The sequence below is a fragment of the Rutidosis leptorrhynchoides genome, chromosome 11 (genome assembly GCF_046630445.1).
Source record: "Rutidosis leptorrhynchoides isolate AG116_Rl617_1_P2 chromosome 11, CSIRO_AGI_Rlap_v1, whole genome shotgun sequence".
NCBI classification, from domain to species: Eukaryota; Viridiplantae; Streptophyta; class Magnoliopsida; order Asterales; family Asteraceae; genus Rutidosis; species Rutidosis leptorrhynchoides.
Genome location: NC_092343.1, coordinates 99,251,381 through 99,275,493, shown reverse-complemented (window position 1 = coordinate 99,275,493; position 24,113 = coordinate 99,251,381). Strand labels below are relative to the sequence as shown.

The 24,113-nt window shown below is 35.2% G+C and overlaps 1 protein-coding gene across 1 annotated transcript; it reads right to left on the bottom strand.

Moving 5' to 3' along the window:
• Positions 1–23,205: 23,205 nt before the first annotated feature.
• Positions 23,206–23,835, bottom strand: LOC139874810 (probable ubiquitin-like-specific protease 2B). The gene is made up of 4 exons (XM_071862205.1): positions 23,794–23,835; positions 23,612–23,704; positions 23,389–23,517; positions 23,206–23,301 (listed from the first exon to the last, which is right to left on the bottom strand). Exons 1-4 carry the CDS (start codon positions 23,833–23,835, stop codon positions 23,206–23,208), a joined length of 360 nt encoding a protein of 119 aa, XP_071718306.1.
• Positions 23,836–24,113: the final 278 nt, after the last annotated feature.

Genomic DNA, 24,113 nt, shown 5'->3' with positions numbered 1-24,113 from the left:
TTTGAATATGATAAGCATCATGTGTGTCCATTATGTGCGATGGGTAAGCTGAAACAGTCTAATGATCCGCTTAAGCAAAACCACAGTACTTCATCGCCCTTGCAATTATTGCATATGAACTTATGTGGACCCATGCATATTTCTAGCCTTGGTGGCCGGAAACATGTGCTTTTCATTGTTGATGACTATACCCGCTTTACATGGATTTTCCTTCTAAGGACTAAGTCATAAAACCCCGCCATTACCATTGAGTTCATTAAAAAGACTCAACGCTCTTTTAACAAACATATTAAGAGTATTCGAACTGATAATGGGACAGAATTTAAGAATGACCTACTTATTAATTATTTGAAAGACCAAGGCATTGAACATTAGTTCTCTGCTGCACGAACCCCTCAACAGAATGGAGTAGTCAAACGACGTAATCGTACGTTGTGCGAAGCAGCTCGAACGATGCTTGCTTACTCCAAACTACCTCCAAAAATGTGGGGGGAGGCCATTTCCACTGCATGTTATACCCAAAATCGTTGCATCATTAATAAATGTTTTGATAAAACTCTTTATGAGTTACTATATGGTAGATGCCCAAATGTCAAATATTTCCGTGTCTTTGGTTGTATATGCTATGTGCTTAATGATTTTGATAGCCTCGGAAAGTTTGATTCTCATGGCGATCAGGCCATATTTCTCGGTTATTCTTCGAACAAAGTTGCCTATCGTGTCTATCAGAAACGGATAAAGACGATCAAGGAAAGCATTAATGTAAGGTTCGATGAGTTATCGGGAATAGCTTTTGAACAACTCAGTTCAAAACCCGATCCTAACTTGACTACTACTCCTTCCGTGCAAAATTCAATTTTCTTGAAGAAGGGTGTTCCTACGGCAACAACAGAGGAACTGGATATCTTGTTTGATAGCCTTTATGCTCCTCAAAAGATTTCAAATGTTCAAGCCATACCAGTTACACCATCACATTCAACTACTGTGGAGACTCAACCAAGTCTTTTTGTTGAAGATACAACACCAACTGATTCACCTGTTGCTTCTTCATCCTCGCTCCCACCTCTTGTTACTGATAATCTTGAACCAATTCAAGATTCATCAGTTGATACAACTCCAGTTGTTTCTCCAGATATTCAATTGAATCCATTAGACAATGTTACATCAGATCAAGCGGATCAAGGCTCAACGTTAACAACGGTTGATGTTTCAATGGATACCACTGATGTACAACCTCTTCCACATAACAACCGATGGACTAAAAGTCATCCAATTGATCTTATCATTGGTGAGGCATCTGCTCCAGTCTCAACTCGAAGGGTAACTCGGAATATGTGTCTATACACTGCCTTTCTTAGTAAGATTGAACCAACAATGGTTGCTCAAGCTTTACTAGATCTGAACTGGGTGGTAGCGATGCAAGAAGAGATCAATCAGTTTGTTCATTTGAAAGTATGGTGATTAGTTCCAAGACCAACGGGTCAATGACCAATAGGGGTTAAGTGGATTTTTAAGAACAAGAAGGATTCTGATGGAATTGTGGTTCGAAATAAGGCACTCTTGTGGCCAAGGGATATTGACAACAAGAGGGTATTGATTATGATGAAACATTTGCTCCGGTTGCTAGGATTGAGGCTATTCGTCTTTTCCTTGCATTTACTTCTCATATGAAGTTCACGGTGTTTCAAATGGATGTCAAAACTGATTTTCTGAATGGTCATCTTCAAGAGGAAGTTTATGTTGATCAACCAGAAGGCTTTAGCGATCCCATTCATCCAAACCACGTCTACTACTTGGAGAATGCTTTGTATGGTCTGAAGCAAGCACCGCGTGCATGGTACGAGACCTTAACAAAGTATTTGCTGGACAATGGATTCTCTCGTGGAATGATTGATACAACGCTATTCATTCGTAAAAACCACGGTCACATTCTCTTGGTTCAAATTTACGTTGATGACATTATTTTTGGTTCCACGTCCCCGGCCTTATGCAAAGAATTTGGTGACCTTATGGCCAACAAATTCGAAATAAGCATGCTTGACCAGTTAAATTTCTTCTTGGGGTTACAAGAGTTTTACCAAATGAGATTTTTATCAGTCAAACAAAGTATATCAATGATATGCTAAAACATTTTAAAATGACTGCTTTAAAACCAATGACAACCCCAATGAGGACTTTACTGGATGCTGATGCTAATGGTGAACTCTTTGACATTACGCTTTATCGAAGCATGGTTGGTTCTTTAATGTATCTGACTGTAAGTCGACCAGACATTACACTTGCTGTAACTGTCTGTGCCCGCTTTCAGTCAAACCTTAAGAAATCCCACTCCAAAGCGGTTGTTAGGATTTTTCAGTACCTTAGAGGTACAGCTAACCTTGGGATCTGGTATCCTCATGGATCTGATTTCAATCTCACTGCTTATACTGATGCGGATCATGGCGGTTGCCATATTGATAGAAAGAGCACAACTGGATCAATTCAGATATTAGGGAATAGGCTAGTTGGTTGGTCATCCAAAAAGCAGAAATATGTGTCTTTATCAACAGCTGAGTCTGAGTACATCGCTGCAGCTCACTGTTGTTCACAAGTTTTATGGATGCAAACTCAACTTTTGAACTATGGCTTTAAGATTTCTGAGACCTCAATTTACTGTGATTCACAAAGTGCTATTGCAATTACAAGCAACCCGGTCCAGCATTCTAAGACTAAACACATTGATATTCGTTATCATTTCATTAAGGACCATGTAGAAAAAGGGGATGTAGAGTTATATTTTGTGCCTACCAAAGTGCAATTAGCTGACATGTTCACTAAGCCCTTAGATGAACTTAGGCTAAAGTTCTTGATAAAAGAGATTGTCATGGTAGAGTATAGTGCTTGACATTCCTTAGATCTGTTGGGACTTATACTTGGGATATTGTTTTTAGGGGGAGTAGATACTTTTTAGGGGGAGCAAATAATTTCTTATGCTTTAAATAACATCTTTCAAGGGGGAGCCTTTTAGAATTATGTTAACTTTCTGGGATCAAGTTTCAATGGTTACGAAAGGGGGAGGTAACTCATTGATATCATATTTCAAGGGGGAGTTAATTCATTTTCTTGGGAAAATATCAAAATGGTGACTTACTTTCTTGTATATCACATTTTGAGGGGGAGAAAATGGGAGAAAATGAAAAGAAAATTGTTTTTCAAAAGTGAATTTCATAAACTCTATGTTTTATATCTGAAAATAATTCACTAAGGTTTATATACATCTCAATATTCAACCCGTTTTAACAATTAGTATCACTGAAGATTTGTACTTTATACATATCTCAAAATTTTCTAAGTACAAATCTCATTTTATAAAATTCATAAAAATTGGAAAAGATAAAATCCAAAAAGATGTGAATTTAACTGAATAAATGCTAATTTTAGCATTATACCGAATCTGACAACCAACAATACAGATTCGGTAAGTTCAAAAATTTCAAATATTGTCTCAAAAATATTTTTCATCAAAAATATGATAGTCCTGAATGATTTTTGATAAAGATTTGTCAAAATTTGAAGTGAATATGTTTAAATCTGAAATTGGACTGTATTCGGTATTTAAGGCCCATTCGGTAAAGCCCATGTCTTCAAAACATTCGGTATCTATAAATAGCAGGGTCAAAGTCAAACTTTCTCTCACTTTTACTAATTGCATGCCAAATCTGATATAACCTACCGAGTCTGCTTAATCTACCGAATCCGTCTCTCTGTATCTTCAAATCTTTGGTATATTCTTATTTTAATCAAATTTAAGTATCACATGTTGTAGATCTGAGATAATTGAATACTTATAAACCAGAAAATAATGCAAATAACATGATTGTGACACTTAATTTTGAAAAAGTGTTGATTATACCGAATCTGAGTCGAATCTCTTAAATCTAAGATTAAACTCATCTGATTTGGTTAGTTAACATGAAATCTTGTCAAATCTATGTTAGAATTGTTGATCTATCAATTGACTGAGTCTAATTACATGTTTAATTAAGTATTTGATAGATTCTGTATATACCGAATATATTCTTGCTATATTTTTAAAAGTGTAAGTCATTAACATGTTTTTCTAATTTGTTTGAGTTGTTAATTGATTGTGACTATATTTTTGCATGATATAAGACTGAATATGCATGTTTGGGTGATTATGTGTGATTTTTGAAGATACCGAATCTGTTCTTGGCAGTTTACCGAGTCTGTAATTTGGTACTTTAAAAATAATGTGATTTTCAACTTGATAAATCTTACATGCTTTATTTATGTCTTTGGTATGAAAACTCAAGCTTATGTGGTTACAGAATCTCAAGTTTTCATGACTACCGAATCTGCTTGATTTGTGCTTAAAATTGACTAAGTGTTGTTCTGATTCTTTGTGATATATAATTGACTTTGCATGATGATTGTGTAATGAGATGAATACCATATGAATGTCATGTTTGTCAATTGTTTATTCATATTTGAAATAAATGATTTTTATAACTTAGAAAATCATAAAAATTATAAAATTTAAAAAATACAAAGGACTTCAAAGGAAATAAGAATAGAGATATGTGCTTTATGTTAAACATCTTGTGGTCTTCTATTTCTTATTTATACAGCTAAATGGTGAACAATCACTTCATCAACTCTGAAACCAACATTCTCTGCAACTACTGGACTGCAATACTAGAGAGGCATACACTGTGGCCTGCTCTAAGCTCAACTTCTAGTGTGCCTGTGATAGTTCTGGAGCTACTGAATAGAACCATTATGTCACACCCCCAGTTAGGGCCTGGGTGAAATGTGACTTAATATCAAATCAACCAACATATTATAATATACGAGAACAATACTAAATGATAAAACAAACTTTATTGAGCACGCAGCGGAAAATGAAACGTAGTTACAATGATAGGAATAACAATAATGGAAATGTTCACATGCAGAAGTAATAAATGCGATATCTCTTGATCCTATGTCCAAGTAGCATCACATAAGCAGTAAGTATAAGAGCTTGAATCAAACAGCACCTGAGACAAAACATGCTAAAGTGTCAACCAAAAGGTTGAGTGAAGTTCATAGGTTTAACAAATAAGTTTGACCGTTTGTTTTAGACCACAAGATTTAATTTGTAAGGTTGATCTCCCGCAGGATCAAAAAGTTATGCCAGTGCGTGATATTTAGACTAAACGTTCAAGTTTGCCCCATGACAAGTTAGTTCTACTTGTCGGTTTAATTTCATTATCAAGCAATACAACGATAACATCAAATGTATCGGGGACGTTACTCCCGATAGGCCTACCCCCAATAACTAAGCATGCCGCAGCACCTAAAAATATCACTGTAGGGACTTAGTCGGACATAGCCGGGTATAGCATAGTTTTAGTTGGTACTTGTGTCTAAATTGTAAATAGTAAAAGCAGCATGTGTCTCACCCCAGTAAGTATAAAAAGTGCTATAGCAATAAGAGTGGGGCTATGAAAGTCACCTTAGTAAGTAGAGAGAGAGTTATTCCTCGGAATAAAGAGTTGAACGAGTGAGCAGGAAAGTCAACCTATTGACATTTAAGAGTAGTTAAGTGTTTTGCCCATGTTTAAGTTTAAGTATGTGTTTAAGTATAGTTTGTTTTACTAAGTTTCTATTCCTAGTAAGTTACTATTTTTATAATGTTTCCATTTTTAGAAAGTTTCTTATTTTACTAAGTTTCTATGACTATAGAGTTTCTACTTTTATGAGTGTTTTTCATTTTAGGATACTTGCCGTATTAGATAAGCTTCCAATCACCCCTTTCCTTTCGAATGGCTAATTTAGATCTAGGGGCTTGAGCCATAGGACCCTTTAAATCGGAAATCCAAACCCTCTGCCTAGAATCTCGTAGAAACCATTCGTCAAGAAAGTTCGAAGATCTATACATCTCTAATACATATCCCAAAATATTTTTGTGCTACAATATAAGTAGTAGGTTATAGGTGCTAGTAATAGTAATAGTGTATACATGTTAAGTACTAGTATAAGTAGTATTAGGGTTTAAGGTTTTAATATGTATATGTATATATAATTCGTATATATACATAAAAATATTTTTTTTACATGTATATATGTATATATAAATCTAGGAGTGTTTATGTATATACTTATGAATAACAAGTTTATAATATGAATATGAATTAACAAAGATTAAAGTTTATGTAAATAGTTTAGGGTTTATGTTATACCTTTGAAGATTCAAGATAATTAACAAAGAAAAGATGAACACGATGAAGATGGAAGATCAAAGCCTTAAAAATCTTGAAGAACTCCTTGAAGATTCTTGAAGAACACGAAGAACAAGCTTGAAGATCCGAATACCACAAGAGAGGGAGAGGGAGAGATTGTTTTTGAGAGAGGATTTTGGTGTGATTTGTGAATGAGAAACTAGGAGTTTATATAGTGCAAGTATTAGAGTGTTAGTCAACATAAGGATGTTCTAATTAATGATTTTATTTTATTTTATAATTTTTAGTCAACAATAGGTGGTACTAGTTTATATATATATTATTTTAATTTTTAGTCAACATAAGGATGTAATTGTTTAAGATTCTTTAGTCTCATTATTATTACTATTATTATTTTTTACATTTACTACATGATAAGTATTATTTTCTTTTTACTAATTCATGACTTGTATATATTTAGTTCTCAATTGTTTTATTATTTATATAAATGTCAATTTTTATTTATTACTTATAGGTTATCAGTTATAATATTATATAAATGCATAAATTTTAATTAGCAGTGAGTGTCGACTAACAGTTTATTATTTTCATCTTTTATTAACTTGTCAATTATTGCACAAAGTTAATTAATATATTTTCTAACTCTTAATACTTAACAATTGTTGATTAAAGTTTAATCATTAAGTTTTGATTATATTGTTTGGGCATTTAATATTGGAAAAATATAGAATGGAAAAATGAGGGTCGTTATAGTACCTCCCCGTTATTGAAAACTTCGTCCCGAAGTTTTTAGGTAGTTTTCTCGTTTGCATCAGCAGTTGAGAATAGATGGGGATATTTCCGTTTCATATGGTCTTTGCGTTCCCAGGTATATTCGGGGCCTCTACGCGAATTCCACCGGACTTTAACGATAGGTATATTGCTTTTACGCGTTTGTTTGACCTCTCCTTCCATGATTTCTATAGGTTCTTCAACGAAGTGCATTTGCTCATCAATGCGGACATCATCCAGAGGAATAACGAGTGTGTCATCGGCAAGACACCGTTTAAGATTTGAGACATGAAACACATCATGTACTTGACTAAGTTCGGTTGGCAGTTCTAATCGGTATGCCACGGGACCGACTCTTTCAGTGATTGTGAATGGTCCAACATATCGTGGACTGAGTTTACTTCGCTTACCGAAGCGGACAACACCTTTCCAAGGGGATACTTTCAACATGACTTTATCTCCAACTTGGTATTCGATGTCTTTTCGTTTCTTATTGGCATAGCTTTTCTGTCGGCTACGGGCAGTTTCTAAACGTTGCTTGATTTGAACGATCTTTTCGGTAGTTTCGTGAATAATTTCAGGACCAGTTAAATGTCTGTCCTCAAGTTCATCCCAACACAAAGGGGATCTACACTTCCGTCCATATAAAGCTTCAAAAGGTGCAGCCTTAATGCTGGAGTGATAACTGTTATTATAAGAAAATTCAACCAAAGGTAGATGTCTATCCCATCCTTTGCCGAAATCGATTGCACAAGCACGTAGCATATCCTCCATAGTTTGAATGGTTCGTTCACTTTGACCATCGGTTTGCGGATGATAAGCTGTACTCATGTCGAGTTGAGTTCCAAGAGCAGATTGTAAAGTTTTCCAAAATCTAGAAACAAATCGACTATCGCGATCAAAAATGATCGAGATAGGAACACCATGACGTGAGACGATTTCTTTAATATAAAGCTGTGCTAATCTCTCCATCTTGTCGATTTCCTTGATTGGTATGAAATGTGCAGATTTAGTAAGACGATCAACTACGACCCAAATAGTATCGTTACCGTTCGAAGTCTTAGGTAACTTAGTAACGAAGTCCATAGTGATACCTTCCCACTTCCACTGCGGAATGTCGGGTTGTGTCAACAGACCAGAAGGCTTTTGATGTTCGGCCTTGACTTTCAAACAAGTGAGACACTTACTAACATAAGTAGCAATATCGGCTTTCATGTTAGGCCACCAGTAGAATTGCTTCACATCGTGATACATCTTACTGGAACCGGGATGGATAGAATATCTAGTCTTATGTGCTTCATCCAAGACTAGTTCGCGAAGATTACCAAAACGAGGAACCCAGATTCTATTGCCAAAGTACCGTGTACCATTAGCTTTCACTTGAAGTTGGTTCTCAAAACCAATAGGTCCTTCACCTTCGATAAGTGTCGGTCTAATAGCTTCCAATTGAGCTTCACAGATTCGTGAAATAAGATTCGATTTGATTTTTAGGTTTAAAGCACGAACACGTTTAATATCGTCTTTTCGACTAAGGGCATCGGCAACTACATTCGCCTTGCCAGGATGATATTTCAGCTCACAATAATAATCGTTCAATGTCTCGAGCCATCGACTTTGCCTCATATTCAGCTGTTTTTGATCAAAGATGTGTCGAAGACTTTTATGGTCAGTGTACACCGTAAAGTGATTACCATAGAGATAATGTCTCCATATCTTTAATGCAAATACCACGGCACCTAACTCTAGGTCATGTGTGGTATAGTTTACTTCATGTTTCTTCAACTGTCTAGATGCATAGGCGATAACCTTCTCTCGTTGCATTAAAACACAACCAAAGCCATGCTTTGAGGCATCGCAGTAAACAACAAAGTCGTCGGTACCTTCAGGTAAAGAAAGAATCGGGGCTGTGGTCAACTTCTCCTTCAGAATCTTGAAAGCAGATTCCTGTTCTTCGGACCACTCAAATTTCTTCCCTTTTTGAGTCAGCTTTGTAAGAGGTTTGGCAATGAGAGAAAAATCTTTTATAAACCTTCGATAGTAACCGGCAAGTCCCAAAAATTGACGAATATGCTTTGCAGTCTTTGGTATCTCCCAGTTCTGAATAGCAGTAATCTTAGCTGGATCGACATGTATTCCGTTTCTATCAACAACATGTCCGAGAAATTGTACGGTTTTGAGCCAAAACTCGCACTTAGAAAATTTAGCATAAAGTTGTTCCTTTCGTAAGAGTTCAAGAATCATGCGCAAATGTTGCTCATGCTCTTTCTCATTCTTCGAATAGATCAAGATGTCGTCAATGAATACGATGACAAATTTGTCAAGATACGGTTTACAAACACGATTCATGAGGTCCATGAACACGGCAGGAGCATTAGTTAAACCAAAAGGCATGACACAGAATTCATAGTGCCCATAACGAGTGCGAAAAGCAGTCTTAGGAATATCGGATTCCTTGACCTTGAGTTGGTGATAACCGGATCTTAAATCAATCTTTGAATAAACACTTGACCCTTGAAGTTGGTCAAATAGATCATCAATACGTGGCAACGGATAACGGTTCTTGATAGTAAGCTTGTTAAGTTCGCGGTAATCAATGCACATCCTTAATGTACCATCCTTCTTTTTAACAAACAGAATAGGAGCTCCCCAAGGGGACGAGCTTGGACGAATGAAACCTTTATCCAATAGTTCTTGGAGTTGGTTGGATAATTCCTTCATTTCGGAAGGTGCTAAACGGTATGGTGCTTTAGCAACAGGAGCAGCACCAGGAGTTAAATCAATTTGGAATTCAACTTGTCGAGGAGGTGGAATACCCGGAAGATCTTCGGGAAACACATCGGGAAAGTCTTTAACTACTGGTACATCTTCAATTCGCTTCTCTTTCGATTCAATCAGATTAACGTGGGCTAGAATAGCTGGATAACCTTTCATAAGGTATTTGCGGGTTTTAATACAGGAGATAATATTGAGATTGGAACCACTCTTTTCACCTTGGATAATAAGAGTCTCTCCATTTCCTAATGGAACATGAACGGTTTTATCGTAACACATGATCGCTGAAATGTCCCGTTCTTATTGATTAAAAACGTTCCATATTAATTGATTTCGTTGCGAGGTTTTGACCTCTATATGAGACGTTTTTCAAAGACTGCATTCATTTTTAAACAAACCATAACCTTTATTTCATCAATAAAGGTTTAAAAAGCTTTACGTAGATTATCAAATAATGATAATCTAAAATATCATGTTTACACACGACCATTACATAATGGTTTACAATACAAATATGTTACAACAAAATAAGTTTCTTGAATGCAGTTTTTACACAATATCATACAAGCATGGACTCCAAATCTTGTCCTTATTTAAGTATGCGACAGCGGAAGCTCTTAATAATCACCTGAGAATAAACATGCTTAAAACGTCAACAAAAATGTTGGTGAGTTATAGGTTTAACCTATATATATCAAATCGTAACAATAGACCACAAGATTTCATATTTCAATACACATCCCATACATAGAGATAAAAATCATTCATATGGTGAACACCTGGTAACCGACAATAACAAGATGCATATATAAGAATATCCCCATCATTCCGGGACACCCTTCGGATATGATATAAATTTCGAAGTACTAAAGCATCCGGTACTTTGGATGGGGTTTGTTAGGCCCAATAGATCTATCTTTAGGATTCGCGTCAATTAGGGTGTCTGTTCCCTAATTCTTAGATTACCAGACTTAATAAAAAGGGGCATATTCGATTTCGATAATTCAACCATAGAATGTAGTTTCACGTACTTGTGTCTATTTTGTAAATCATTTATAAAACCTGCATGTATTCTCATCCCAAAAATATTAGATTTTAAAAGTGGGACTATAACTCACTTTCACAGATTTTTACTTCGTCGGGAAGTAAGACTTGGCCACTGGTTGATTCACGAACCTATAACAATATATACATATATATCAAAGTATGTTCAAAATATATTTACAACACTTTTAATATATTTTGATGTTTTAAGTTTATTAAGTCAGCTGTCCTCGTTAGTAACCTACAACTAGTTGTCCACAGTTAGATGTACAGAAATAAATCGATAAATATTATCTTGAATCAATCCACGACCCAGTGTATACGTATCTCAGTATTGATCACAACTCAAACTATATATATTTTGGAATCAACCTCAACCCTGTATAGCTAACTCCAACATTCACATATAGAGTGTCTATGGTTGTTCCGAAATATATATAGATGTGTCGACATGATAGGTCGAAACATTGTATACGTGTCTATGGTATCTCAAGATTACATAATATATAATACAAGTTGATTAAGTTATGGTTGTAAAGGTAGTCATTTCAGTCGAAAGAACGACGTCTAGATGACCATTTTAGAAAACATACTTCCACTTTGAGTTTAACCATAATTTTTGGATATAGTTTCATGTTCATAATAAAAATCATTTTCTCAGAATAACAACTTTTAAATCAAAGTTTATCATAGTTTTTAATTAACTAACCCAAAACAGCCCGCGGTGTTACTACGACGGCGTAAATCCGGTTTTACGGTGTTTTTCGTGTTTCCAGGTTTTAAATCATTAAGTTAGCATATCATATAGATATAGAACATGTGTTTAGTTGATTTTAAAAGTCAAGTTAGAAGGATTAACTTTTGTTTGCGAACAAGTTTAGAATTAACTAAACTATGTTCTAGTGATTACAAGTTTAAACCTTCGAATAAGATAGCTTTATATGTATGAATCGAATGATGTTATGAACATCATTACTACCTTAATTTCCTTGGATAAACCTACTGGAAAAGAGAAAAATGGATCTAGCTTCAACGGATCCTTGGATGGCTCGAAGTTCTTGAAGCAGAATCATGACACGAAAACAAGTTCAAGTAAGATCATCACTTGAAATAAGATTGTTATAGTTATAGAAATTGAACCAAAGTTTGAATATGATTATTACCTTGTATTAGAATGATAACCTACTGTAAGAAACAAAGATTTCTTGAGGTTGGATGATCACCTTACAAGATTGGAAGTGAGCTAGCAAACTTGAAAGTATTCTTGATTTTATGAAACTAGAACTTTTGAAATTTATGAAGAACACTTAGAACTTGAAGATAGAACTTGAGAGAGATCAATTAGATGAAGAAAATTGAAGAATGAAAGTGTTTGTAGGTGTTTTTGGTCGTTGGTGTATGGATTAGATATAAAGGATATGTAATTTTGTTTTCATGTAAATAAGTCATGAATGATTACTCATATTTTTGTAATCTTATGAGATATTTCATGCTAGTTGCCAAATGATGGTTCCCACATGTGTTAGGTGACTCACATGGGCTGCTAAGAGCTGATCATTGGAGTGTATATACCAATAGTACATACATCTAAAAGCTGTGTATTGTACGAGTACGAATACGGGTGCATACGAGTAGAATTGTTGATGAAACTGAACGAGAATGTAATTGTAAGCATTTTTGTTAAGTAGAAGTATTTTGATAAGTGTATTGAAGTCTTTCAAAAGTGTATAAATACATATTAAAACACTACATATATATACATTTTAACTGAGTCGTTAAGTCATCGTTAGTCGTTACATGTAAGTGTTGTTTTGAAACCTTTAGGTTAACGATCTTGTTAAATGTTGTTAACCCAATATTTATAATAACAAAAGAGATTTTAAATTATTATATTATCATGATATTATGATGTACGAATATCTCTTAATATGATATATATACATTAAATGTCGTTACAACGATAATCGTTACATATATGTCTCGTTTAAAAATCATTAAGTTAGTAGTCTTGTTTTTACATATGTAGTTCATTGTTAATATACTTAATGATATGTTTACTTATCATAGTATCATGTTAACTATATATATATCCATATATATGTCATCATATAGTTTTTACAAGTTTTAACGTTCGTGAATCACCGGTCAACTTGGGTGGTCAATTGTCTATATGAAACATATTTCAATTAATCAAGTCTTAACAAGTTTGATTGCTTAACATGTTGGAAACATTTAATCATGTAAACATCAATCTCAATTAATATATATAAACATGGAAAAGTTCGGGTCACTACAATCGCCGCTCTTAATGGACGTAACCAATCCATTCCAACTACGACATCGAAACTTCCTAGCTCGACCGGCAAAAGGTCTATCTTAAATTCTTTGCTGGCTAAGATTAGGTTGTAGTTTTTATAAATTTTATCAACTTTCATGATCTTTCCATTGGCTACTTCTACTAATCGTTTAGTTTCTAAGGGTTGAGGCTTTTCAGTAAATAGGGTACAAAATTCATTAGATACGTAACTTCGGTCGGCACCAGTATCGAATAAAATAGTTGCGTAGCAATTATTGACGAGATACGTACCCGTGATGACCTCATCTTCATCTCGGGCTTCAGCAGCAGTAATAACAAATGCACGACCCTTTGCAGCAGTAGTATTGGCTCCAGTAGCAGGATTATCTCTCTTCTTAGGGCAATTTGGACTAATGTGTCCCTTTTCCCCACAAGTATAACAAGTAGGAGGAGCTTTGGCAGGAACAATAGATTTATTCTTTGGAGGAGTCCTACACGTCTTAGCTACGTGTCCCACTTTCTTACACAACGAACAAGTGGCAGTGCACTGCCCCGGGTGATGCCTTTCACAACGAACACAAAAAGGATAAGTGCCCTTATAATTCGTCCTTGTACTATCCATAAGCTTTTTACTAACATTCTGAGTTGAACCTTGAGACGGCTCAAACTTCCTCTTACCATCATTACCCTTGGTTTCAACTTGCTTATTGGCCGACGCCCTTCTTCTCTTGGCCAACATGAGATTTTGTGCCATGAGAATCACAGCATCCAAAGTAACCTTCTCAGCAGCAATAACATTCCCTTGAACATCCTCGGGAAGACCTTCAATATACCGCTCAATTCTTCTAGCTTCAGTAGGAAACATTTCAGGACATAGAGTAGAAAGCTCCAGATAACGATTGGTATAATTCTCAATGTCAGTACCCTTGACCCTGAGTTCCCAGAACTCAGCTTCAAGCTTCTGAACTTGACTCCTTGGGCAGAATTTGTTGACCATCATACTTTTGAGTTCGTCCCATGGAATTGCATTAGCATTATCAATTCCTACGGACTTGGCATAAGCAGTCCACCAAGTTAAAGCATTACCACCCAACGAGCTAGTGGCATACTTTACTCGATCATCATCACCACAGTTGCAAATACGGAAAATAGATTCCATCTTTTCGAACCAACGAACTAGTTCGACAGCTTCTTCGTTTCCCTTAAAAGCGGGAGGGTGACAGTTTGTAAAGTCCTTGTAGGAACAAGGTTTTGGTTGAGTATTAGCATGATTAGCTTGGGCGTTGCCTTGGGCAGCAGCGAGTAACTGTTGGAATTGCTCAGTAGTTAACACAACGTTGTTAACGGTAGGTGCAGCTGAACGAACCATGATGTCACTACATAAAAGTGAACATATGTTTGATAAGTTTAACAAGTTATAAGTTTGAGTAATCACAAGTATGAATAAACTAAAGTATTGATATCGCATGATATTAATAAAACACTTTATATTATTAGAACGAGGCATTAAATAAGCCTTTATTACACGATTCGGAAATAGAAATTGTTTAAGGCACAGCCTTTACATAGATGGAAAATAGGAAAAATAACTAGGAAATATTAAGATTGAAGTAGTCTTCATATTTCGTCTCCAACCTTCTTCATAAACTCCTCAACTTTCTCATTTTTCGACTTTTGTTTCTCATAGAGATACTCGAAGTTGTCATAAAGGTTGGTAACACGACTGTTTACGGCATTAGTGTTGTACTCTCTTATGGCAAGTTGTTCGTCGACTCGACCTTTCTCCATTTTCATTCGGACATCAACATCCTCCTTGAGGTAAGCAAGTGATTGCTTTCCCCAGCGAGTGTTGCGTTCTTCCTCGCACTTTAGCATCAGCAACTCCTTTCTTAGCTCGACGTTTTCTTTCATAAGTTTCTTCATTCGACGATCCACTCTTTCCATGTGGCGAAGTAGACCTCCAATGTTTCTCTCGGTATCGTTTCGTAATCTCATGATTTCATACTTAGGACCATCATAAAAAGGAGATCGGGCTCTCTTCCTTGATGGACCAACTTCTTCATGCCGTTTTCCCTTATCTTGGGTTCTCGGAGTTGGGTAGTATTGAGGAGACCCATGTGAATCTAAAATAGTATTCGGGCTATAATTCAGCGGTGGTGAAGCAGGATTATAAAGAGGACTTCGAACTGGTCTCGAAGTTGAAGAGTGTCCAACACCTACTTCGGTGGTAGGGTTGTGAGTAGCTTTGTTGGGCTTGTTAACGCTTGAGCTTGACATCCTATCATTAGGAAAGAGACCTTGATTAGAATCTTTGAGTCAAGTTTATTAAAGCATAATTGTTAAGATTATACGACAATCCTAAGTGCTTTAAGTCCAAGGCAGGAAAGGTTATAGTTTCCTAGATTGCTAAGGCACCCTAGCTAACAAGTAAGGCACACATAAAAATGCAATCCTGGTTCTCTATAACAGCCTGGTTTGCTCTGATACCAATCTGTCACACCCCCAGTTAGGGCCTGGGTGAAATGTGACTTAATATCAAATCAACCAACATATTATAATATACGAGAACAATACTAAATGATAAAACAAACTTTATTGAGCACGCAGCGGAAAATGAAACGTAGTTACAATGATAGGAATAACAATAATGGAAATGTTCACATGCAGAAGTAATAAATGCGATATCTCTTGATCCTATGTCCAAGTAGCATCACATAAGCAGTAAGTATAAGAGCTTGAATCAAACAGCACCTGAGACAAAACATGCTAAAGTGTCAACCAAAAGGTTGAGTGAAGTTCATAGGTTTAACAAATAAGTTTGACCGTTTGTTTTAGACCACAAGATTTAATTTGTAAGGTTGATCTCCCGCAGGATCAAAAAGTTATACCAGTGCGTGATATTTAGACTAAACGTTCAAGTTTGCCCCATGACAAGTTAGTTCTACTTGTCGGTTTAATTTCATTATCAAGCAATACAACGATAACATCAAATGTATCGGGGACGTTACTCCCGATAGGCCTACCCCCAATAACTAAGCATGCCGCAGCACCTAAAAATATCACTGTAGGGACTTAGTCGGACATAGCCGGGTATAGCATAGTTTTAGTTGGTACTTGTGTCTAAATTGTAAATAGTAAAAGTAGCATGTGTCTCACCCCAGTAAGTATAAAAAGTGCTATAGCAATAAGAGTGGGGCTATGAAAGTCACCTTAGTAAGTAGAGAGAGAGTTATTCCTCGGAATAAAGAGTTGAACGAGTGAGCAGGAAAGTCAACCTATTGACATTTAAGAGTAGTTAAGTGTTTTGCCCATGTTTAAATTTAAGTATGTGTTTAAGTATAGTTTGTTTTACTAAGTTTCTATTCCTAGTAAGTTACTATTTTTATAATGTTTCCATTTTTAGAAAGTTTCTTATTTTACTAAGTTTCTATGACTATAGAGTTTCTACTTTTATGAGTGTTTTTCATTTTAGGATACTTGCCGTATTAGATAAGCTTCCAATCACCCCTTTCCCTTCGAATGGCTAATTTAGATCTAGGGGCTTGAGCCATAGGACCCTTTAAATCGGAATTCCAAACCCTCTGCCTAGAATCTCGTAGAAACCATTCGTCAAGAAAGTTCGAAGATCTATACATCTCTAATACATATCCCAAAATATTTTTGTGCTACAATATAAGTAGTAGGTTATAGGTGCTAGTAATAGTAATAGTGTATACATGTTAAGTACTAGTATAAGTAGTATTAGGGTTTAAGGTTTTAATATGTATATGTATATATAATTCGTATATATACATAAAAATATTTTTTTTACATGTATATATGTATATATAAATCTAGGAGTGTTTATGTATATACTTATGAATAACAAGTTTATAATATGAATATGAATTAACAAAGATTAAAGTTTATGTAAATAGTTTAGGGTTTATGTTATACCTTTGAAGATTCAAGATAATTAACAAAGAAAAGATGAACACGATGAAGATGGAAGATCAAAGCCTTAAAAATCTTGAAGAACTCCTTGAAGATTCTTGAAGAACACGAAGAACAAGCTTGAAGATCCGAATACCACAAGAGAGGGAGAGGGAGAGATTGTTTTTGAGAGAGGATTTTGGTGTGATTTGTGAATGAGAAACTAGGAGTTTATATAGTGCAAGTATTAGAGTGTTAGTCAACATAAGGATGTTCTAATTAATGATTTTATTTTATTTTATAATTTTTAGTCAACAATAGGTGGTACTAGTTTATATATATATTATTTTAATTTTTAGTCAACATAAGGATGTAATTGTTTAAGATTCTTTAGTCTCATTATTATTACTATTATTATTTTTTACATTTACTACATGATAAGTATTATTTTCTTTTTACTAATTCATGACTTGTATATATTTAGTTCTCAATTGTTTTATTATTTATATAAATGTCAATTTTTATTTATTACTTATAGGTTATCAGTTATAATATTACATAAATGCATAAATTTTAATTAGCAGTGAGTGTCGACTAACAGTTTATTATTTTCATCTTTTATTAACTTGTCAATTATTGCACAAAGTTAATTAATATGTTTTCTAACTCTTAATACTTAACAATTGTTGATTAAAGTTTAATCATTAAGTTTTGATTATATTGTTTGGGCATTTAATATTGGAAAAATATAGAATGGAAAAATGAGGGTCGTTATACATTAGGTTTGTGGAAGCTACACAATCTACTGCTGCAAATCCAGAGGGTACACAAGCTCGATTTGAATTTGAGCTAAGAGGAGTTCAAAGGATGAGGAGTATCAAAAAGGCTGACTTCAGGAGGATCTTTCAGCTTCCTCTTGTTCAAAATGATCCTGCTTTCCCTGCTACTCAGCAGATGATGTCTTCAATTTTTGATCTTGGTTATGTTGGAGCTACCAATGTTCCACCGGCTAAGTTTCAAAAGAAATACCTGTACTCAAGGTGGTATGTGATCTTCTCAATCATCAACAGATGCTTGCTGATGACAAGGAGTGGATCCGACAGCTTGACTGTGCCAATGCTGAGACTGTTCTACTCTTTCACAAGAGTAGAGACTCCTGATAATGCAGAGCTACTATGGGATTTGGTTCAGGCCCAAGTTGATAAGCCAAGGGGTTTATACATCCCTTGTGAAAGGTTTTTCTGTATCTTTATCCATGATGCTATAAATGCTTGCAGAAATGCAAATATTTTTGTACTAGGTACACATGGATTACTGATGAAAAGATTTGGAGAGCTGAAGATGAATAACCTAATGGTATCTGACAACCAGTTCACTGCGCCGATTCCAAATTGGCTTGTGGGGCTATTTGTACCCCAAGACTCTCGAATGTGTTCATATTTTAAGGCTGTAGGAATACCTCTTCCGAACCCGGTATAACAAGAACAAGTTGAACGCGCCACGGTTCCAGCCCCAGAGGTTGTAGAGGAACCTGTAGTACAACCACCCGGGCCAGCTAATCCTCCACTTAGGGTGAACCTCAAACGTTCTAGGGTAGCACATCAAGCTCAATCCATGAGGATCATGGAACCTAGATCATCTAGGATTGACCCAACCCTTTCAATAACACCCGAAGTGAGCAGTGACACTGATTCTTTAGCAACTGAATCATCTCCTAAACATTCTCCTAAGAGAACTCGATTTATGCCCGATGAGATGATTCAGACTCCGTCAACCCAACGATTAACTAGATCTAGGACTTCGACACCTATCGTCCGCCAAACAGTTACTCCAACCATTGGTGATACGGACCAAGACCTAGAGCCGATTAGGTCACCCTCACCTATCTCCGTATCACATCCAATAATAACAGTAAGACCTACACTAAATGAAGTGCAAGCTTCGGTTGGTAAGGAGATAAACACACAGATGGTAAAAAGACCAATAAGCCCATCCACTCTAAACAGGACTTAATAATAAATCCTACTCAGCAAGATGCTTCGGCATCTAAGGAAGTAAAGTCTACCTCTGCAGTAAAGTCTGCGTTAACTCAATCAATTGAGGAAACTCAATCACTGAAGTCCAGAACGGCCGAAGGGGAGCCGAAAAGTCTTGAAAATGCACCCTGCGTATCGGCTGGAAATCCTCCTGTGCCTCAACGTACAACAGGGTCTCAAGGTCCGGCTTATCTTGATGAGGGAGATCTGCCGCGTCCCATGGAAATGAGTCAACATGACAATCCTTCGGGATATTTATCAGACTTCCAGCAGACTGATCCCTTGGTTCATGAAAGTGATCCATTGGTTCAAACCACTTCTCTTCCGGATTCTGAATCTCAGGGTCTGGAGGAAGAGTGATTAACTGAAAGAGATGTACCACCTCATGGTATATCAATGATTTCAGGAGTCGGAGATAGCAATATCTCTGCGAGATCTAAACCGACGGGTAGTTCTACTACTTTGTCAGAGTCCCATGAGACTAAAGTCATGGAGGCGGATGCTTCGAAAGAAACTTTGTCGGCGACAACTCTGGTTGTTGCCCAACCTCCATCAAAAGAGGATATCACGAATCTAACAAGTAGTATGTACATCCCTACATATAAGAATAATACCGCACGTATATCCTTACTTGCCCTCACAGAAAATCAAACACTTCCACCGACATCGCCTTTAACCAATGCTGCTGCTGCTGCTGTTCCTATTATCACTTTACCACCATCACCCTCGCGTTCACTAAATTTCTATGACGCTTTGGAGCAAGAATATTTCAGTCGTATGTTTTCTCGAGTTAATCTTGATGTTCTTTGACGCACTTCGCTTCAAGCATTGTTTCGCGCTTGAGTACGATATCCACTTACTTCCTGCTCTTCTCCAATAAGTTCTCACCGTGATAATGAACATGACGATTCTGATCCTCAGAATAGCCATGAGGGGGAGATAGGAGTAGATGGAGATTATCTAACGGTGAACATTTCAACTAAGGGTGGTGGTGTGAGGTCTTCATTAGCTTCTCAAGCTCAACAGGTTCAGACCAAATCAGAAATGGTTTCTACTCATGATGAAATTGATGATAAGGAGCTTGAGCAAGTTATAATTCCAATTGTACATTCAGAGGCTGATGGTGGACCAGTAGATGAGGATTTGAACTTAAGTGATTTTTATCTTGAAGAAACAGATGATGATGGGTTTGTCATTCTAAGCTAATTATCTTCAGTATCTTCAATCCCGAAAAATGTAGAGATTGTGGATGAAGGGAATCCTGATCCAATAACTGAAAGTGATAATGAAATGGATTCTTCTGATGACGATGAAGACAATCTTTATGTTAATCCAAATGATGATGATATCTTTGACCATATTGAAGATGATAATGTTCCAACTGATGATACGACAAATCCTACTAATCATTCATCAAATTCTATACCTTCATCGAGTTCAAATCCAACAAATGCTAACGAAAGCTCAACTTCTGGTACATCTACATCAAGTGAAACAGTGAATTCCAGATTCAAATACAACCAAGGTATATTCTTTAAGAATCGGGAACAAATATTGTTATTGGGAGTTGAACATGATTTCATAACTTTACGAAACACATTCATCGAGGAAAATGCTTACAAGATCTTCCGCATTAATGAGACACCAAAGAGTAAAAGATTTACTTATATAGGTTCACGATTGCTTCCAGCAAGTGAAAGAAACTGGTATGAGGTTATGTGGAGGAAACACATCAACAAAGATGAAGATTAATTGTGGCTTAAAAGAAAATATCGTATTTCAGAAGTGTTTAATATTACTCGAGTTGGAGTAGAGATAAGCGAGAAAAGAGACGTCATCAGTCAGTTCCACATTATTAGAGAAGATGAGAAGGAATACAAGTTCACAGAAGCAGATTTTCATAATCTAGATATGCTTGATATCATTCACATCTATAACTACCTCAGTATCATCACCATTCGACCTTTTACTAAGGCTCAAGCTTTGGAAGCTGTGAAAAGATACATGATGGAGACAACCTTACTGATGAGACGCGAAGATTTTCAAATTGGTCTCAAAGCGAATAGGAAAAATATTCGAATAACATGTCCGAATCAATACACATAGGGACTGAAGGATATGAGAATGTTTCAAATGCAATTCGAACCCGAAGGGTTTATATTTGTGAATTCTCAGAAAGAAAAAGTGTTCATCCGCACTGAAGAATTATACAAATACTCAGATGGTACACTCAAGGCTGCACTGAAGTATCTTAAAATTCGTCAAAGCAAGTTTAATGACATTGATATGAAAATGGGTCTTGGAGAGTTTATAAAGCATATAAGAGATCGTCTGAAGCTCCGGATCCGTACAAGATAGTTTGAGATTCTTTGTGACCAGAGAAAGAGAAGGTATTTCAAAGAAATGGATGAATATCCATTACATGAGGGAGATCCAAGAAAAGCGTGGGGCGTCTGGAAACCTTCTAAGCAAATTTTAGAAAATCAAGTAGAAGTTTCAAAACCAGATGGCACACGATGGAAACTAACATTTGGACCTCTCAAGATTACTCAATAGGATTATATTTTAAAGTTCACATTTAACACTTAGGGGGAGACTGTTAGGACCCCGAAGTTGTATAGTGTTAATGTGAAATAAGCTTAAATGAAGGTTCCTTAGAAGAGGGCCATATAAGGAACCTAAGTAGTCCTAATTAGATAGCCATTACATTGTAATTGAGTTCTAGAAGATGTGAAATGTAAATCTTGTTGATTCTCTCTCATACCGAGTCTCCTTTACACTTACCGAATCTCATTCTAACTTGTCTTTTCTTCTAATCTCAACATGATCTGACCTATCAATTATGATCCACAAGCATATGTTCTACATTTTGTAGATGTTAAACAGTTAGATGTGAGTCAGATGTTAGAGATTAATATAAGAATTCGAACATTTTTTAAATTCGAACAATAACTTTAAATTAGAACAAATTGTTATTCTACATTGGTTCTACATTCGTATGTTCTACATTTAAGTGTTCTACATTTATAGAAAACATTGTTATAAATTCAAAGATTTAAAATCGAACAATTTGTTATATTCGAACAAATTACTATTTCAAACAATAAAGTACACTGGCGAAAAAAAATTAAAATTCGAACAAATAATTAGAAGGGAGAACAAAAAATATTTTCTTCAATTTTAGATCCATTTTTTGCATTGGTTCTACAATTTGTGTAGAACAACATGTAGAACATAATGTTCTCCATGTTCTACACAACTCATTCTATAATTTGAAATAGATGCAAATCTACATTTATATGTTTTACATAAAATGAGTGTTCTACATGCTGTTCTACACCTGTTTTACATCAATTTTCAACAAATAAAGTTTATGGTTTATATTTAGGGTTTTAAGGTTTAGATTTAATGGGTTTGGGTTTAGAGTTAGGGTTAAGAATGATTTTTTTACACGAACGGTTTTGGTGGTGTTCTACATTTGCACGAACATTTATATGTTCTACATATAAATGCAAATTTACATTTATATGTTCTACATAAAATGAGTGTTCTACATGCTGTTCTACACATGTTTTACATCAGTTTTCAACAAATAAAGTTTATGGTTTATATTTAGGGTTTTAGGGTTTAGATTTTAGGGTTTAGTGTTTAGATTTAAGGGGTTTGGGTTTAGAGTTAGGGTTAAAAATGAGTTTTTTACACGAACGGTTTTGGCGGTGTTCTACATTTGCACGAACATTTTTATAAATCTGTTCTGCAGTTTTGGTGATATTCAAACGGTTCTACATATTTTATATTGGTTCTACATTTAATGTAAAACAGCATATAAATGTAGAACACATGTAACCAGCATAAAAAATAATTACATATATCAAACATATCAAAAGTTTTATAGCCAACATCAACATAAGAGTTTTATTACATTACATATAACAACCATTTCGAAAGTATTTAACCTAGTATCAACATCACGTTGTCGACCTTCCCACATCCACCACTAGTCTATGACATTCGGGTAAGAATACAACTGACCTACTGACATAAGGGGTATTTTTATGATAAATGTACAAAATACACAATATTTTATACAATATTTAAATCACATATATTAATAATGTTTTATATGTTTCACCAATATTCTTCTCCATTTTCATTTTCCACAAGTCTTCTGAAATTCACATATTAAGTTTCGAATAAACAATCTCTTTTCAACTGCATCTTCGTCTTTAAACCAGTTCCTACTTAGCTGAAAAATAATTGAGTTTATTTTTAATAAAATAATTTCAATTCAATCAATTTCAGTATGAATAATCATTAATAAAAAAATACTTACAAATCCTGCACTATCAGCTCGCTGAGCAAATGTCGATTCGTTGATTTCTAAAGGGGATTGTATCAAAAAAAGTTCCACATAATGAAGGATGAACAAAGCACAATCATGCAAATTAAGGTGCTTAGGTAACTGTAAAAAATAAAGCATTTATCAATGGATGCAGATTTCAATTTGTATTCATATATTAATAAATAATTAAGTAAAATATAAATCAAATTCATACCTCTGGTGAAAACACCTTCAATAATTTAAACTTCTTAGACATATCATCTTCAGAAACTAAACTATTTCTTTGCATCCATTCTTCAAGTAGAAACTTTATTTTTCATATTCAAAAGTTAGAAAAATAATAGAAGTAGTTTATCATTAAGTTTTTAAAAACTAATGTAATCAATACCTTTTAACAATTCCTCCAACTTCCAGTTGAGATCCTTTCATAGGATCCATATGCAAATACACGAAACTTTCGATGAATCGTTTATAAGTCGACCATATTTAAGTTGTGTTAGATGATAAACGACAACAATGCTCCAATGTAACAACCCTGCTTTTTCCGTCACTTCTGTTAACTGTCCGTTAGTTGATTTAACGGTGAATATTTGACTTTTTATGTGTTTAAGTGAATTAAATGCATACGTGATCCTTGGAGGGTTATTTAAATAAATATGGTTAATATTAATCGATAAAAATATTTCGGATAAAAGAAATACGATAAAACGTTACGG

What these genes read in the sequence shown, in the direction of transcription:
- LOC139874810 (XM_071862205.1), bottom strand. Translation starts at nt 23,835, where the DNA reads ATGGATCCTATGAAAGGATCTCAACTGGAAGTTGGAGGAATT. An exon ending in TGAAGGTGTTTTCACCAGAG is followed by an intron (nt 23,518 to 23,611) that starts GTATGAATTTGA and finishes TATTTTTTACAG; the next exon opens with TTACCTAAGCACCTTAATTT. An exon ending in GAGCTGATAGTGCAGGATTT is followed by an intron (nt 23,302 to 23,388) that starts GTAAGTATTTTT and finishes ATTATTTTTCAG; the next exon opens with CTAAGTAGGAACTGGTTTAA.